The sequence below is a fragment of the Catharus ustulatus genome, chromosome Z (genome assembly GCF_009819885.2).
Source record: "Catharus ustulatus isolate bCatUst1 chromosome Z, bCatUst1.pri.v2, whole genome shotgun sequence".
NCBI classification, from domain to species: domain Eukaryota; kingdom Metazoa; phylum Chordata; class Aves; order Passeriformes; family Turdidae; genus Catharus; species Catharus ustulatus.
In genome coordinates this window covers 28496115-28514763 of record NC_046262.2, presented here as the reverse complement: position 1 = coordinate 28514763, position 18649 = coordinate 28496115, and the positions used below count along the sequence as shown (strand labels likewise).

At 41.8% G+C, this 18649-nt stretch overlaps 2 protein-coding genes across 2 annotated transcripts; both read right to left on the bottom strand.

Moving 5' to 3' along the window:
• Window positions 1-8994: 8994 nt before the first annotated feature.
• Window positions 8995-13762, bottom strand: LOC117010860 (monocarboxylate transporter 2-like). Its single transcript, XM_033085889.1, has 3 exons — window positions 13701-13762; window positions 11470-11613; window positions 8995-10345 (listed from the first exon to the last, which is right to left on the bottom strand). The coding sequence occupies exons 1-3, from the start codon at window positions 13744-13746 to the stop codon at window positions 9285-9287; spliced, it is 1251 nt and encodes a 416-aa protein (XP_032941780.1). The 5' UTR covers window positions 13747-13762; the 3' UTR covers window positions 8995-9284.
• A 44-nt stretch (window positions 13763-13806) lies between these two features.
• On the bottom strand, window positions 13807-15908 carry LOC122149483 (monocarboxylate transporter 13-like; the record flags this gene model as incomplete). The annotated part of the gene is made up of 2 exons (XM_042780163.1): window positions 15572-15908; window positions 13807-13868 (listed from the first exon to the last, which is right to left on the bottom strand). Coding segments are annotated over exons 1-2 (264 nt in total), but the record flags the coding sequence as incomplete, so codon positions are not given.
• Between the last annotated feature and the right edge of the window lie 2741 nt (window positions 15909-18649).

Here is an 18649-nt window from a genome sequence, read left to right as displayed (position 1 = left end):
TGTAAATGCAGAATGCTGCTATTGAGGAGTTGGATGAATGAGGAGGTGAAACACCATATCCTGCTTCTGATCCCAAACTTTTTACAAAATCTTATTTCTCTGATGTAGTGCTGCTAACTCCATCAGTGTAAAGTCTCTGGCATTGACATATGGATTCCAAAGGTGTTATGTTTTCAAAGACAACTTTTCAGAAGGGGATTGAAGAGGAGTATTTTGAAGAAACCTCACAGTAACCCAGGTTTTTTTCTGATAGCCAAACCTGTGGCAAATCCAGGACCCTCTGATAAATCTTGGTGAAAGGTAGGAAATGAACACTTCTGGTGTAACTGAAAATAACAGGCCTGACCTTTGAAAAAGAATAGCTATTGGTTGGTTTTGTGCTGTTGACAGTATGATTCCATCTTTTTAGGGCAGGATCCTGGAATTTTTATTAATTTACTTCAATTGATAATTCTTTGACATTTGAGACTTCCTACAGCACACAGAGCAAAGAAATGGAAGGGCCTTGACACCTGATTTGGTAAAGACTTTAGTTTTTAATTTTATGGGAAATTCAGTGGAAACTCACTGCTAAATCTACATTATATTACGGTAACACAGTACAGTGAGAGAAAATAAAGAATTACATCCCTTCCAGTTTGTCTTGAGGACCCTTGTATCTCCATGGTTTGGGGACTTACAGTAATTTCACGACCATAAGGCACACCGGGCTATAAGGCGCACCTCTGGGAGTCGGCAAATTTTGCAACTTGGTACATTATATAAGGCGCACTGGACTATAAGGTGCACTTTTTTTTTGCAGCGAGGAGCTGCGCCACGCGCAACAAAGTAATGAATTACTGGCAGGTGCTCAATTTGCAAACATTTTTCACAAATCGGTGTAGCCCTTAAACGCGCCCCAGACGCCCTCCCAGTGCCGTGGGCCCCGGCACTCCTGCTCACCTCTGGCACTGGCTGGCACGGCTCGTGGCTCCCGGCTCCCACTGTGCGGCCGTGCCGCAACCTGGTGTCCCCCCGGCCAGCGGCTATGCCGCATTGTGGCTTTCCCCCAGCCGGAGGCCGTGCCGCTTTCCCCTGGCTGGCCGCCGCGCTGCTTCCCCCCGGCTGGTGGCCACATTGCTTCTCCCCGGCTGGTGGCTGCACCACTTCTCCCCGCTTCTCCCTGGCTCGTGGGCACGCTGCTTCTCCCTAGCTGGCAGCCGTGCTGCTTTCCACTGGCCGGCGGCCACACCACATCCCTCCAGCTGGTGGCTGCACCGTGTCCCGGCTTCCCCTGCCTGGCAGCCGCGGCTCCCACGGTTCCCAGCTCCCCCCGCGCAGCTGCAGCTCCCGCGGGTCCCGGTTCAGCTCGCAGCTCGCACCTCGCACTTCCGGGTTGATAAATTTCCGAACTTTGTCCGTATATAAGGCACATCTGGATTATAAGGCGCACTTCCGGGTTCGGACCAAAATTTTAGTCAAAAGGGTGTGCCTTATAGTCATAAGATTACTGTACTTTGAAGGAGGTATTGTTGGCTGAAGCATTCCACTGTAGATCAGATTTCAAGCTTTTTGAAAAGAAGCTATTCCTCAACTTGCTCCTACCTTGACTGCAGGCTCCTCCAGGGAGCAACATGTCCTATAGACTGCCTTGTACAAGCACCATAAGCACAAGCACTTTCATCCTGAAAGCCTGGTTCACAGCAGAAACTCCCTCCTCAAGTAATTTCTGAATGAAGCTGTCATCCTTACTGTCAGACCCATCTGCCTCTGTTCCATCTCTGAATCTTACAGTAAAGGAAGAATGGTAGTCTTAATCCTGCAGAAGCTGTGCCTAGAGGATGCCATGCTTACAGTGGTGCCTTTGTTACTCCACCATTTTTTTTAACAGCTTTCTGGCAGTTTTCCCTTGCTTCTACTTTGTCTGCATTAAACTGGAGGTTCTGACCCCAGGGGATTGTTCACGTTTATGGGACTTTCTCCATGAGATGGAGGATGATCAACCGTGGGTGAAAAATTTTGGATGCAGTTGGCTGCTATCAAGGTGAGGTTGAGTTATGACTTCCCTTGGGTGTAATTTCAGGAGGCCACACCTGGATTCAAGAGAATGGCAGTGCTTTCTAATGCCTCACAATCCAGTTTCCACCAGTAATTTGCTAACCGTTTTGGGGTGAGAATCTCCTTACAGGTGGGCTGCTGATTTAGGTCTCTGAGGCTATCTCTTGATAGTATAGTCAACACTGACATTCTTAGAACTTGGATCAAAAGTCCTTTGCAGTAAGATGCTCGGGGACGTGGTAGAGTCACCATCCCTGAAGATGTTTTAGAGGTGTGTGGACTTTGCACTGGGTGATGTGATTTGGATTTAGAGGTAACAGTGCCAGTGCTGGGTGGATGGTTGAACATGATGATCTTAAAGCTCTCATCCAAATTTGATTAAAGTAATCCCTGTAGTATTAGTCCAGTGAAATTTAACTTGGAATATTTTACTTCAGCTGCACCTGAAGTAAAAACAGTTCCAAAATTAATACAAACACTCAGTACTTCAACTCTGGATGCGAGGAGAGCAGACTTCAGACTGCTCAGGGAGTTGTGAGTAAGGTACCCCAGGAAAATGCTTCCACAGGTGCTGGGGCCTGTCAGTGCTGGTCATGTTTTAAGCACCATCTTCTAAGGGCACAGGAGGAGACAATTCCCAAATGTCAGAAGTCGAAGCAGAAGATGGCTTGGCTGAGCAGGAATCTTCTTGGGAGGTAGAGCCAAAAAGGAAGGGGTAGGCTCAGCAGAAGCAAGATCAGGTGACATGGGAGGAATACAGACATGCTGCTCACCACTGCAGGGAGAAAATTTGAGCAGCCAAAGCTCAACTGGAGTTGAAGCTGGCCACAACTGAAGGGGACAATAAAAGGAGCTTTTTCAAATACATTGGCAAAAGGCAGTGTAGAACTGATGCAGTAACATCAGTCTGTTACAGGATAAGGATGGTCACCTTACAAACACAGACATGGACAAGAAAGAGATGTTTAATGCTTTCTTTGCTTCTACTTTCAACACTTTCAGTAAGGGACTAAGGGGAGCCCACTGCCTGGAGCTGGAGGAACATGGCTATGAGAATGATCAGCTCCCACATGACTCTGAACTCATACAAAATGTCCAGCATACAGCTGAATAAACACATCATGTGATGTGATCAGCTGGGTGATGGTCAGGCCCAAAGGGTTACAATGATTGGAGTGACATCAGACTGGTCACCTGTCACTAGTGGGGTTCCACAGGGCTCCACCTTAGGGCAGTGCTCTTCAACATCTTCATAAATTACTTGGATGAAGAACTTGAACACTAAGTTTGCTGAAGACATTAAACTAGGAGGAGCTGTTTACCTCTTTGAAGGTAGAGAGACCCTGCAGCACAACCTCAACAAATGGAAGGTCATCAAATGAATGATGTTTTAACAAGGGAAGGGGTCAGATTCTAGACCTGAGATGAGACAACCCTGGATGTGTGTATAGACTTGGGAATGAGGCTGAAGAGCAGCACTGCAGAAAGGGACCTCAGGGTTGTGGTCTGTGGAAAGTTGAACATGAGTCAGCAGAGCCCTGGCAGCCAGAAGGGCACCCTGTGTCCTGGTGGGCATCAAGCACAGCATCACCAGCAGGGCAAGGGAGGGGATTGTCCTGCTCTGCTCTGCACTGGAGCACTCACCTTGAGTGCTGGGGGCAAGTGTGGGTGCCACAGGGTAAGAGAGGGATTAAACTATTGCTCAGAGGAGGGCAATGAGGATGATGAAGGGTCTGGAGGGGAAGCCATGTGAGCAGTGGCTGAGGTAACTTGGTCTGTTCAGTCTGGTCATAAGGAGACTGAGGGAAGATCTCATTGTGGTCTTCAGCATCCTCATGAGGAGAAAAGCAGGGGCAGACCCTGATCTCTTCTTTATGGTGACCAGTAACAGGACCCAATGAAATGGCCTGAATTTGTGTCATGGGACATTCAGGGTGGATAGCAAGAAAATGTTCTTCACCCAGAGGATAGCTGGGCACTGTAACAGGATCCCTAGGGAAGTGGTCAGAGAACCAAGCCTGTGGTGCGGAATTCAAGAAGCATTTGGACAACACTCAGGCACATGATGTGACTCTTAGGATGGTCAGGAGCTGAACTTTGATGATCCTGGCTGAGTATATCCCATGACTCTATGATTTAACTTCTTTTGTGCCATTAAACAGATACACAGCAACAAGCTGACAGAGTGTCCAAGTGACTAACACTATTTAGTGCATTTAGCAAAGAAAATAAATGTATGATTTTTCATTTCTCACAAGATCCTGTCCAGGCTGGTGGGAACCAGGGGAAATCTCCAGCCTGAGCCCTGTCAGAGCCAGGTCTGAGCTCAGACTGGGCTGCTTAGGACTTTACTCAGTCGGGCCATGAAAGCCCCAAGGATTTAATCAGCCCAACCATGGTGGACCGTGTCTATGTCGGGCTGTCCTCACAGCTTCAGCCTGAGCTTTTTGTGTTCCAGCTTTGCTGCTGCCTCACCTTCATACCATGCACTGCTGTGAACAGCCCAGCTGCATTTCCTCTATTCCTCCTGTTGGTGCCAGGGATGTTGTTTGGTGCCCCCAAAGCTGCTGCTTCCCGTTGGCTGAACCAGTCCTGGTTCCACAGCCTCTTAGTGATCCTCTGCCAAACTCAGTCATTTTTGTCAACTTCTTTCCTGTGTTTGCTGCTCCAAAATGTATGCATAGCTGTGGAGCAGAGGGGAACAATCACGTCCCGTGACCTACTCCTTGTACCCCTGTTTTTCTAGCACAGTGTGCCACTGAGTGCCTTCTTTACTACCCATTTCAAATATCAGGATATGTCAAAATAAATTGGTGATAGGGCTTGTAAATAATGTATAGAATTTTAACAGAATGCCAGCGGTGGAAACTGCATCTATTAAATATTTCCCTATTGTTCCCACCTCCAGTAATACAGTAATACCTCCAGTATAAAATGAAGAGTTATTTTAAGTAGTGGAACACTACAGAAGACTGAAGAATAATACTCCTAGAAAAATGCAGATTTTTCAATTTATAAGTTTGAAAAGGATTTTTTTAGGTATTTCAGAGCCTTACTACAAGACTTTGCACACTCAGGTGTGTTCCTTCCAATAAATGTTCTTCAGTCAAGCCCTCACTGGTAGTTGATTTATGAATGGTTCAGCTGATTCCCTCTAAGTTAAATCAAAATTTTAAAATAACTGTTCTTATGAGACAAGTCAGATGAGAGATTTATGTAAACTTAGCTTCACAGAGGAAGTGTTTCAATGGTGAAAATTTCTGCAGTTTATAAGTAGCACAGATATGATATTCATAATAGTTTGAAGGCTTTAAAGTGCTATATTTTTTCCCTTTCAGTGTTTCTTTCTAAATGTTATTCAGCCATTTCTCCCTTAAATTCTGTCTTTCCCTTGATAGAGTAAAATAACAGTAATTTCACGAATACAAGCCACACTGTTTTGACCAAAATTTTGGTGGAAACCTGGAAGTGCAGCTAATACTCTGGGGCGGCTAATTTATTAACAAAAATGTGATATCTGTCCTTACCTGGTACCATGCCAGTCCTGTCCCGAGCCAAAACGGTTTGAAATCCATGGTTTCCCATTGTTCCGACGATGAACCAATCAGAGAACAGCTTATTGCCTGCCTGTGGATGATGGCTTTACTGAGGGGCGGGGGTTGTTATCGGGGTGAGTTACCTCAGTGAGTTACCTCGGCAGTTCGATAAAAGTGTGTGATATTTCTCTGTACTTTTTAAAGTGTTTTCAGTCTTGTGCGGCTGTGCGGCTGGCTGGGCTCGCGCGGAGAGGGGTGGGGAGGGCGCTCACCCACGCGGATGAGCGGGGTGGCTGTGCCGGCACGGAGATGCAGCTCCGCTCGGAGCTCGGCCGCTCGCCCGCACGGCTGAGCAGCTGTTTAAAGGCAACGCAGATCCGTTGGGAATGCTCGCAAAATGACCACACTATTGTTTGTGTCTTTTTCGGCTTGTAAATAAAACTTGCAGGGAACGCTGCCGCAGCTATTGTCTGTGTCTTTTTTCACTTGGAAATAATGTTTTCAAGTAAGCCAGCAAGCCCTGGCGATCCACAATTGTGTTACTAAATGACGACTTTCACAAAGTTCGCCGCGAACGAAAGTGCGGCTAATATTTGGGTGCAGCTTTTTTATTGACAAAGACATCAATGTTGCCAACACACTGGAAATGCGGCTTATACTCCGTGAGGCTTGTATTCGTGAAATTACTGTACCAAAAAAACAGTTGTTTGGATAGAGACTTTTTTTTATTCTTATAAATAGAATATTTACTCTAAATATTTGACTTAGGATAATTGGAATGTGTGACTGAAGGGGACATCAGGAAGTCATCTAGCCCATCCTACTATTCTGAAGCACATATATTTAGATGATTGTGTGTTACCTATTCTCTGATACCTCTGTGTTTTCATATTCTGCATTCATAGTCTGCATTTTATCTTTAACAGGCTACAATGAAGCTTTTTTCCTGTTACATAACTTCCTTTCTGTGAATTATACCAATTACCAGTTGTCTTAACATGGAAATAAATTAATCCTGTTTTCTGTATCTCAGCCTATTATGGCTATTCTCATACTCTGTAAAACTTATTGTGTTCTCAACCAGGCAAACTTTATTTTTCATACTTTTTCCTTAGACTGTTTTCTTAATTTTCTCATTTATGTTCCACTTAATTCTTTGCAACTGATGTACTTCTTCCAGTTAAAGCCTTGCAAGCATTGTTATCTCTTCTATATTACCATAACACAGAAACACATTTACTATTTTTGACACAGGGTTGCATTTGGGATTCATACTCAGTTTGAAGTCCACTGTAGCCTTAGGTCTTCCTCTACTTTTCATCAATCCTTCTCCATTTTGTGTGGTTGTATTTTGCTTTTTACTTTTGATGTTTAAGACTGCTTTTCTCTCTACTGCATTCTATTACTCATATAACTTTAACATTTAACAGGTTTATTTATTTATCTTATTCCAGCATTGCTCTGTAGAGTACCTGCAAACCCTTTAGCTCAAAACTGTATTTATTTACTTGTGTTTTCAGATCTAAGTTGTTGAAAATACTTGTTTACTGGACATTACTTCCCCAGGAAAGCATTTGTGATCCGGCGCCTCTTCCTCTTTTTTAGTGATAGATGCAGTCTGTATTTGGAGGTGGAGTTCCTATTTGCTGCACACATGCCTCATTTCAATTTAATTTAGGCCATGGTTTCCCCAGTTCATTTAGCACAGCCCCGTGGGACTCTACTAAAGACTTTCATTGTCAAAACACAACTTCAATATCAAAATAATATGGTAATGGTTACTGCTCTAGTTTGCATGTAAATCAATTACTTTCTTCCTTTGTTTCAAACATTCCTATCCAAAACTTCCATTCTTTTGTAAATCCTAATAATAGTGAGTTTGCCAAAAATAAAATAACTTCCATATGTCCTGAAAAGCTGTCAGAGGTCTCACGTAGTCACACCAGTACATTGTGCTCTCAATACCTACTGGTTTGATGTTTCAGGATATGGAGGGAAGGGTAGGATAATGTTGACTTTTCTTGTTTAGTTCTAATCTTGCTTGCTCTTTTTTTTCTCTGTTGAAGTCTATCTAAAAAAATTAAAAATCCAGTTGATAGGGCAAGAGTGGCTCCTGCCATGTAGAAGCCTGCTCTGTAATTTCCAGCAACATCCACAATCAGACCTGGAGAGAAATATATGACAGAAACGTGAATGATGGAAAACAGGCTAATGTGAATTAGCTCAGCAGTTTGACTATATTCTCTTACAAAGGCAGTGTGCTGGCTACATACTTGTCTTGCAGATTTCTACATCATGAGCACATGGAACATCACCCCACTATAGTATTTTTCAGTTTGAAACACAATTGACATCTCATTGTCTTTTATATGTGAATTGCTAGTGAAACAATATATTACACAGTTTGAAGCACTTTTCAACCTGAAGTGTGGCAGACAGTGCAGGTACTGGCAGAAAAAAAAGACCGTGCAGCTGTGTATGAGAGTAGCTCCATGTTCTGTGGTGTAGCTGTCACCAGGTGCTGTGATTTGGACCATAACTACAGCATGATTGAGTTTAAAGAAGGAAAGGAGATCCAACTACTGGAGACAAAGTTGGAGAATATGTCCAACATGTTATGGGTTTCTGATCCATCATTTTACAAAGAGTCACAGATGTTAACAAAAACCCCTTGGTATTCAGGGAGCTTTAAGCCAACCAAAAAATGTAATGCCATTGTGTATTATACTGAAAAATCTCTAGTACAGTAGTAGCACTGCAGAAGTGTCAGCTGCCCTGTGGGTATGATGGCACATTCCTTTGTGGGCTGATGAAGGTTGCTTGCTTGTGGGAAGTTTGTCCATGTTTAGGGTACTCCCTAGCCCACATTCTAAACTAAGCTCAGCCCTATATAGGCACAGGAACCACGAGCTCAAATCTTTTAGGTTTTACACTCAAAGGAGGAGAGGAGAGCTTGAGAAGCACTTAGGGTTCCCTGCTCTTCCATACGTTCTTTGTAGTTTACTAAATATACAAAAAGGGGCCGCATTGATTCCCAGATAACCAGTACTAGTGACCAGCCACTATAAATTGTATTTTATTCAAATCTTTCCAACACATTTTTTGATACTGTTCTGTCTCTACAAATCTTCCTGATTCCTGTATTTTCAAAAGTGAACTACAATTTTCCAGTATTCAGTCTGACTCATTTGCAACCCATTAGCAATGTGATTTCCACAAAAGTCACTTGTAGTGAATGAACAATGGTCTTTGGATGAGGACTCAGATCTGCATTGTACAAGTTACACTGGTCATTTTTTTTTTTTCTGTATCACTTTTTAAAGTCTCTACAGCTTGCAGTTCATGTGTCTTGCATTTTTCCAAGATGACTGTATCTTGTTGCCAGCCCATAAATCCATGTGCTGTCTCATTGTCTGTTCTCTCTTCCCACTCTTCTTACATGCTGCCTTCCCTATTTAGTATAATAGTTGGCTCAAATGCTGTCTAAAACCAGCAGGCATTTATCTGAATATTTTAGGTTTACATAGCCTAATGTTTCAGGCTGTTCAATTTGAACTTCTGTAGAAACCCTCCCAACAACACCAGCATTTATGCAACATCACTAGTCTGAAATTTCAGTTTCTTCTCTAAAATTGTATGTCTGCTACTTGTCCCAAAGGCACACCTTCTTAGCAAGATAGTTGGAGGCCATCAAGTGGTATTATGTGGGAATCAGGAAGCAGGACCACCATGTGAACCCTGCCTTTCATCTCTTGTTTCTTGTTGAAATGGTATCTCTGAAATCACACAGAAGAGAGGGAGCAAGGTATTTTGGAGAGAATTTAAACTGTTTTTATGTACTTCTTGGCTCAAATACTCCTGAGCTAAAAAGGGGGAAATCTGAGTGCAGATCCAGATCTTTTCAGCTTGGATTACCATTCCCCTTTCTTCTTGTAAGCTGTATTTGGCAGTTAATTGTCTTAACTTACCTGCAAGAGGAGGCCCCACAAAACCTCCAGTACTTCGAATGAGCATGAAAAGCCCTAGAGCACTGTCAAATTCTGGCATGCCCACAACATCTGCCAGCACTGTAATGTGAATGGAGACTGTTGTACCAAAGAAGAATCCATAGAAGCCAGTGAATATTGCCAAGGATACGTAATTGTTAGCCAGTGGCAACAACATCAGGGAAGTACTCATCAATGTAATCGTCATTGCCAGCAAATGAATGGTTTTGGTTACATGGAGGTTGGCATACCAGCCACACAGCAGTCTGCCTCCAAAGTCCACTATAGCCAAAATGGATAGGAGGGTTGAAGTCCATGATTCATCTATTCCCAGGCTGTAGCTAAGTGGAACTAAAAATAATGGAGGAACAAAAAAACTCATAGCAGCTAATATACCAAAAATGGCATAAAGTACAAATTCTGGTCGCCTCACAAGCATCCAGTTAAAGGTTTTGTGCGTGATGGGAGACTTATCTTTGTCTCTCCTGGATGCACTGTTGCCTGGTGGTGTTTCAGTTTCACAATGCCTGGCCTTAAGGAGGCAGCTGCTTGCCAGGGGTCGCATCAGCACTCCACAGACACAAACATTGAGTTGGATGCCACCTATGATCAAGAGGGCACCTTTCCATCCATACTGACTAATCAGCCACTGGAAAAATGGTCCAAACATGAATGCAAAGGCACATTCTCCAGCACTGGCAACAGCATTGGCCAAAGCCCTTTTCTTGGAGAAATAGTGGCTTACAATGCTAATGGCTGGTGTCCATGAAAAAGAGATGCCGAGACCTGAAAAACACCAATAGAAATAGCACAGGTTAAACACTATTGAGGTATTTTGCAAAGGTGGAAATTAAAGCAGTCAGTGCCTCTACACTTGCAAAGTTAAATAGTGTTAGAAGGAAAGCATTTTTGCTGAGCAGAAGCATGAGCTTAGCTGGAGTAGATGTAAGGGTATATTTGTGACATTATATTCTGTAAGTTGTATATATTCAAGTGAAACAGCAGTGCACGAAGTATATACATTATTACATTTTCTCTTAAAAAAAGAAAAGAAGAAACAAAAAGTTGGTTTCACAACTTTATCAGTGTGTGAGAAATCACATGGTCATGGGGTTGAAGATAGATCTCAGTGTCCATGCTGTGTGCATTAAGGCTGGCACTAGATCAGGCCAGCAGGTTACGCTTAGCTGTGTTCAGGGTAGGCAGTAAGGTGGGACATGAAGGAAGCTGGTGTATTGTCTCTGCTCTTCATTTTCTTGCTCGACTGCTTTCAGCAAATTTAAAACCTGCTGTAACTTAGTTATTTTGATGGCTCCCTAGACTCTTTGGCAGCCCAGGACTGCCAGAGGGCTCAAATTCCAGACATTTTCTCAGGCATCCAGTGTGGAATTCAGAATGGTTTATTTTATTCCCTGCTAGCTTTGCTTCCTGTTCCAGGAAAATCTGTTAGCTGTTGGAGAAAAATTTCTGGCCTGGTTTTGCCTAGAGTAAAAGAAAGGTTTGGAATCAAATGAAAGCCTGGAACTCTATTCAAAACATAAGATAAGTTGAGAGAAAGTATAGAATTTGAGATCTCCATGTCTTTTTATTTCAGCACCCTTTATGAAGATTTTTTAAAACTTCACAAAGCTCTTATATCTGAATGAAAAATAAAACACTTAATCTTCTGCTTGCATATAATTTGCAGGTGTAAATTACTGGCATCTAAAGATTTGTCTTCTTTGTTGCTGCAGGTTTCTTGTAAAAAATCTTATTTCCAAAGTGGGACGGGAGGGAAATCACTTTTAAAGAGCATTGCTTATTCTGGCTGCTCATAAAGTGAAAATAGATACCAGATTTTAAAACTCCTACCACTATCACCCTCAAATAAGTTGCTGGTGGATGAAAGCCATACAGCCATAAATCCATACCCTGTAGGAAGCCAGTTGTTGCATACATCCATACCATGTTGAATCCAAAAAATCCCAGTGCCATTCCTGAAAAAGCCAGAAGTCCTCCAGTGATCACAACTGTCCGATGGGTATATTGTGCACACAATGAACTGGCAACAGGGGCTGGATTAGCAGAAAAATTGGAGAGAGAGAAACACATTAGGAACATTAATCTGATCAACATGGCCAAATAAATAAAACATTTTGAGAAAGACTACCCTTATAATGCTTGACACAAACATCCTTAATTCTGCTGGATGCGGTAGGAGGTCAACCAAAATTTCAAAATTTTATCCTTGCTGATAGAAAAATGACTGTCCTGAGGCACAGATTTGAAAATATATTCGACATATGTGGACTCTTTTAAAGGGAAATAGCATTTTAGTACCTTCCTTGTAGTAGGACAGCTCTATTGATTTTCATGTAAGGATACACTACCAACAAGACAAAACCTCATGGACTGTTTTAGCAGAAAGTGAAACTTCAGCCATAGAACCTATAGCTTCATCTATAAAAACTGTACTATTGAGAATGTATTATTGATACGGCTGGCATGAAAACTTTCTGGAGAAAATTAAATTTTGTTTTCTAGAATTTTGCAAAAATCAACCCTTACTGGAATTTTAAAAGTTTATAAAGGACGAAAAATAGGGTTTATTTTGTGGTAATAGTTTTTACAGGAAATTGGCAGTTCATTTCTTAAATCTTTATTTAGTGGTACAGTTTCTCTAAACAGAGTTCGGTGCTCTTCAACACAAGGGCAAAGGTGCAGGTGGTACAGATTTGAAGGTGCAGCAGCTGCTTTGGTCTCTAGTCACTGTCTGGAAACACCTGAAATGTCAAGGATATTTTTGCTTAATTAAGGATCAGTCTTACTGGCTGGCTGTTTTTTCCATCAGCATCATAGAGTCGAAGTCAAGGCCGTAGGATTTCTCTAAATAGCCGTGGCCACTAGGGGGGTCCCAAGTTCCATCTGGCATGAACCAGCTCCCTACAATCTTGGTTAATATCCTGGGAACTGGAGCTCACGCAAAAAATGGAATTCAGTTAATGGGGACCATGCTTCTAAATTGAAATAAGTAGGAAGACAATGATTAAGAGAGAGCAGCCAGCAAAGAAGGTTTGTAGTTGTTTGTAGGACATTCACCTGTGTTAACACCAGAATTAAGACAATTTGGTAGCTAGGATGAGTGAAATAAACCTGACAGAGTACAGTAAATTCACGAATACAAGCCGCACTGAGTATAAGCTGCATCTCTGGGTGTTGGCAAATATTTTGTTTTTTGTCCATAAATAAGCCGCACCCGAGTATAAGCCGCTCTGTCATTTGCAGTGAGGACCCGCGTGCAACAAAGTTGCCAAATAGTAACAGAATCACAGCAGGGCGGGGTTTACTGGCTCGGCTCAGGTGAGGGCTCGGCACTGCTGCTTGGCGGGGCTGCTTGGGGCCGGCCGCCGCCGCCGCTGGGCTTGCTCACCCCAGCCCGGCGCTGCGCCGTGGTGGCGGGGGGGCACAGAGCCCGCCGGCACCTGCGGCAGCGGTGGGAGGTGAGGATGGAGCCCGCTGGCACCCACAGCAGCAGTGGCAGGAGGGAGACAGGGGATGAGAGTCCCCCACCTACCCCCCGAGCCACAGGGCCAGCAGGAGGGAGCTCCACCGCCTCCCCTGCCCCATGCTGCCGGCATGGAGCGGCTCCACCCACTGCGCAACAGAGTAACCAATTTGTAACAATCACACAATGCCGGGTTTTACTGTCAGGTGCTCGACTCGGCACCTCGGTTTGCACTTCTGGGATTGGAAATGTCAGAAAATTATTCTCATATTAGCCGCTCCTGAGTGTAAGCTGCATTTCCGGGGTGGGAGCAAAATTTTAGTCAAAATGGTGTGGCTCGTAATCGTGAAATTACTGTAAATAGGCAGAAGTTAACATGGGATGGTAAGAAAGAAGCTAGCCACAGAATGGGAAATGGGTAAAATAGCTTGACTAGAGTCGGAAAGGATAAGGGCAACACACAGAAAATGTACAAGCAATGGAAAGGGATGACAACCAGAGTGCAAAGAAAAAGATGTTGGGAGGTGTACATCAGTACCAAAAGAAGGCTGGTGAAGGTGATGGAGAGAATCCTTGCTCTGGTAAACTGAACAGCCTGTTGCAAGTGCAGACCTTGGGAGTGGATGCACATGCTCTCCTTTGACACAAGAAACAGACCTGTTGAAAGGATCCAAATAGGAAAAAATAATATTTCAGTGATCATACTGAGCCAAGTGACACTTAAGGTTTCCCAGAGATACCCATTAAGAAAGCCTAAGCCAGGCCAGGAAACATGCTCAAAGAACTGGAGGCTCAGGTGATCTTCATCAGGAAGTCTTGTGGTCCCTATAAATGAAGCAAAGGCAGAAGAAGATGAGGACAATTATGTATTGACCTGAGACATTTATAAACTACAGTATAGAGGGAGGTTGGAATGTTTGACCACCAAGTTTTATTCTGAAAGATGATTATTTTCAAAGGATTTCAAAGGATGAAAAACAATTTCTGCTGAAAATTATAACTGCCCTCCTTGAAGTAAGCCGGCCTCACACCTGGCTAGGCAAATATATTTTTGCTGGTTTATAATTGATATTATTGTGCCATTTGCTCTATTCCTTGATAGATTCCTATACAATGTAAAAAAACCCTAAACTAAACAGGACTGTTAAATTTTTCCCTCTTATGCTGGCTTATTCTTCTCATTAAGTTCAAATGCCCGAATGACAAAATAATGTCACAATATGTCAGTTTAATTTGTAAAATCAATTGATAGATTACCATTTATTCACTTCTGTGGTCTGTGAAGCAGGTTTTTCAATTATTTTTTTCAGTTAATTATATCTGTCACTGCAAAGCAGGCATCAAGGATATCAGTTTATGGAACTCATAAAATCTTTTCAACTCATTACTTATTTTATCTTTTTACTTTGACTTTGGGTTACTATTTTTTCCTTCTAAATACGTTTTTCAAAGAAAGATCAGTTGCTCTTGATGTTTGGAAGTACTGCAGCTCCAAGCAATAATACTGATAGGTGTGGACTGAGTAGGATGCATGTAATTATATAGTGTCTATGCAATGAAGTGTCTTCAGAAACAATATTATGATAGCATTTATTATGTAAGGATATTTACCTATTGCAACCATGTATCTCTATGAGAATATGCAGAGCAGACTTCACAAATTCTGTACAGTTCAAGCCTGCACATGCTTGGAATCCTCACATCATGTAAAGGATCATGCAGTTTACAAAGGCACCAAGGACTCTCTAAACAACCAAGTTGAGTCAAACTCAATATGTTTCATGTTTTTCCCTCCTTCATTCGGTATGATGTGGAATTTGGCCTGTTCCCATAGCTCACTGCCTTTGACTGGGAACACCAAAGCACCTCCTACTCTTCGCTTGCATGGACATATCTTTATGGAGCTGTCTCACTAAGAGAATTGATTTTTTTTTAAATTCTTTTTCATTTTGTGGGTCTTCTGGTAGATCAATAACTTGAAATCATATTAAGAGGGGTAAAAAAGCACAGAACTGGTAATACATGCAAAGAAAAGAGATCTTGATTAAGATAAAAAGAAGTGGGAAAAAGCAGGACTGAGAATCATTTTGGTAGCAGATGGCTTACCTGATAGATGTGGTCACAGTCCTTGCATTTTGAAGTACTTTGAAAAAGTGTCAGTCACTCTGAGATCAGTGAACTTGTACAAACTATTTTAAGAACTAAATTCAACAAGCTCTGTGGCTATCAGAATTATCTCTAATGAGTTTAACTCAAAGCCTGTAGCAAAACTTAATCATGAGTTTAGGTACCTGATTTTTTTTCAGGCAATCAGATTCCTGTGTCTATAGAGTTCTGCTATCAACCCATTCCATATCTGAGGCAGCAAAATGCCAATTTTATGAAAATTTTCTGCATTGTCTATAGAGACAGAAGAAGGAAGTCTAAATCTTACATATTTCTGGGTTTGGGTGTTTTTAAGGAAGATCTCCAAACTTGCTCGAGTAGTTGATATTAAAATAAAATGCTAGAGGAGTACTACTACCTACCTCCTAAATGAAAGACGGCAACAGTTACTGATGTGATCCAGGAAGTGGAGCTTGCAAGTTCTTCAAAGTGCTGCTGGATTTCAACAAAGAACAGACCAAAAGTCTTGAGGACAGCAACAGTGAAGCCCATCACCATGAAGGCTGACACTACCACAACCCATCCATAGCCACCATCTGGTGGATTGCTGTCTTTAGCCTGCATCTTTTCTAATTCTTAGATCTTCTCTGTGTTTTGGGTTGTTTTTTCTTTTTTTTTTTTTCTTTTTTTTTCTGGAGTGGTAGTGATGCTGGTGAGGTATTTTAACAGATCTGAAAATTGGTAGAAGGCCCATCATTAGAGAAATTAATTAAAATATTTTAGGAATGGCTTGCACAAGTAATTACCAAGTTAAAATACAACATTCATTGCAATAGTTTGACTGAAAATATTACCTGGGGAAGAGATGCCCCAAGAGACAGAAGAATGAATAAAGAAATTTAAAAAGAAAATAATTCAAGTACAGAGAAAACAAAAGAAACATGCAGATGTGAATAAAGGAGAGAAGGCAATGTCAAAATATTCAGACATGAAGATTTTCAAAAATAAAAGAATTTTAGGGTTGACAATATTTTAGCATTTATAAATATTAATCATTCCTGCAACACCAAGTCAATATAGTGCACATCCATCCTTGCAAAGATATATTTGTAAGCAAGAACACCTTATTAAAAAGTATATTTCCCCTTAAAAGTTTTATGATAAACATGCAGTCATCGTGCAGCGCATGGAGGACTCAGGATCTGGCTGGAGGGAGAGAAATATTCATACATTTTTCTGGTTTCTTCATGGACACTAAATTCTGAGCAGGGATATTGTACAACATGCAGAATACCAAAAAAACACCTATCTCGTGAGGAGAATGGGAACTTGAGACATCTGAAGGTGTACAATACTTAAAATTATCTACCCTGTGTACAGTTGGAAAAAATGAGTTGCATGAGGGGATCCATACCACTTGAAATTCTCCAGTACAAAGAAGCAGTTGCTAGTTCTGTGATTTGCTTCATTGAGGTACGTGATCTCAGGAGGATCTGAATCACTGCAGCAGGGTGGGGAAAAGAAGCCGTCAGAGCTTGTGGAGATCAGAAGTAAAATCATTCTACTGCCATGTGTCTGGACTGATACATTTGCACATCTTAAAAAATCTTAGAACAGCCACAAGAGAAGGAGACACTGCCTTGTGTTGAGGTCTGTATGAAAGAATCTGGTTTTCATTCCCACAGTTTCTGGGTGACCTAGCAAGTTGTTAGATCTTGCTATGCCTGTTTTCTCAGCTGCTCTCAAATGCGGCTAATACTTTCAAAGATCATAAATTTTGTAAAGTTGGAAGCATTTATACCTGTATCAGTACTCAGTTTATGATAAGAAAATACAGAAATTAAATCAAGCTGCAGCTATGTCTTTTGATAATGCTCGGTTCAAGTAGCATGGTCATAATTTTGTTTGAGGCCTGGAAGAACGTAAAAAGGATGCACCAGTCAAGTTAAACATGCCTGCCTAGAGGCGGAGTGATACTGATATTTCTGCATTCTGCATGGACATGCCTGGGCAAGGGATTATGATTTGTGCCACAAGACAGATAGAAGAAATCCTGCTCCTTACCAGGCAACACCCAGGTTAAAACAGGCATGATAAAATCTGCATGACACCACCCAGCACCCTTCACTTTCATTAGGCAAACTGTCCCAGGAGGAGTATAAATTGGCCCTTACTGCTCACAAAACTTAAATAAAAAGCATGTTTCCTTACAACAAATATATCTTTTATATCACAGCTCAGAATTCAGCCTTCAGTTTCTTCTAGTGATCACAGTGTTCCATGTAATTCCAAAATGAAATTACTATTTCAGTTGCATTATTAATTAATGAGGTAGTTATTTTCCAGCAGCCCTATGGATGTGAAAATTGTGCAGCTACATACTACAGGGAATTGTTGGAATGCCTGAACAGGGCAGAAAAAAGCACAGATATTACAATAAGGGAACATGTTTCTGACATCATGTTTTTTTGCTTTCTTCTTCCTTCACTTGCAAGAAAACATTTATTATAAGATGATGTAATTGCAAACACCCTAAGGTGAAGAAACATACATAGAATCTCCTTTTGCTCTTAGCTATTGAGTAATGGTAAACAGTAAGGTATTAATATGTTCACTTACTCATTTTGTCTCTGGAGCTAACTTTCTAAATAAAAAGGAGAAAAGACTTGTAGGGAAAGTGCTCCTTCTGTTGTGCCTGCCATACACAAGGTCTCTCAAAAATGTAAAGCTGTACCTGGAAGCATAAGCACTCTGTCTAGCATGCCACTGACTCCTTTCTCCAAGATTTCTCATGGCAGCTGGAACAGATGTCCTGTGAGACAGGGACTTCCACTGGGAAAGCCTGTACTTGGTGTGTGCATCAGCAAAAGCAGACATCTCTGTTAGTAGTGCTATTATGCTCATGGTGAATTTTGCCAGCAAGAACACACAGGCAAGGGTGCAGCCTTTATCTTTGCACCTGGATAACTACAAAAGCATTTTCTGAGGCACTGGGGTTGTTCCTCTATTCATGCTCTACAAGTTCTCCAAGCTATTTCTGCTTTGATTCATGGGAATTATTAAAAAAGCTTATCAGACAATCATAAAAATAATTTATAAAATGCTTATCTCATTGCTTGCATTTTAGGGTGCCACATAAACTTGTGAAGATGGATACTTCTTGTTCTACTTGGTTATCTTGTGCTCCATGTCCTAATTTACCTTTTAGAAAAAAGAAAATGAGTAGAATACATTTGCTGCACATTGCAAAACAACTTGGTGGTGGAATCAAGAAAAAACTGTTGAATCCTAAACTTCTTGTTTTCATGCAACTCGTACTTAACACTCCCAAATAACTGCATTCACTCTCTCTGAATGGAGGCTGAGTGGACTCCTTGTGACGTGGTGATACTTTACAGATATATGTTCCCCAAGAAGACAAAAAAGGGCAAGTATTAAGATTTTCCACAGTTAGATAGAGAAATGTGACTTGGTAATGTGTGTTTGGTTTGGGTTTCCAG

Coding starts and splice junctions, on each gene's coding strand:
- LOC117010860 (XM_033085889.1), bottom strand. CDS start 13,746: ATGATCACTGAAATATTATTTTTTCCTATTTGGATCCTTTCAACAG. Junction 11,614..13,700: donor TATTTGGATCCTTTCAACAG/GTCTGTTTCTTG, acceptor CTGCTAATCCAG/CCCCTGTTGCCAGTTCATTG. Junction 10,346..11,469: donor AACAACTGGCTTCCTACAGG/GTATGGATTTAT, acceptor GGTGTTTTTCAG/GTCTCGGCATCTCTTTTTCA.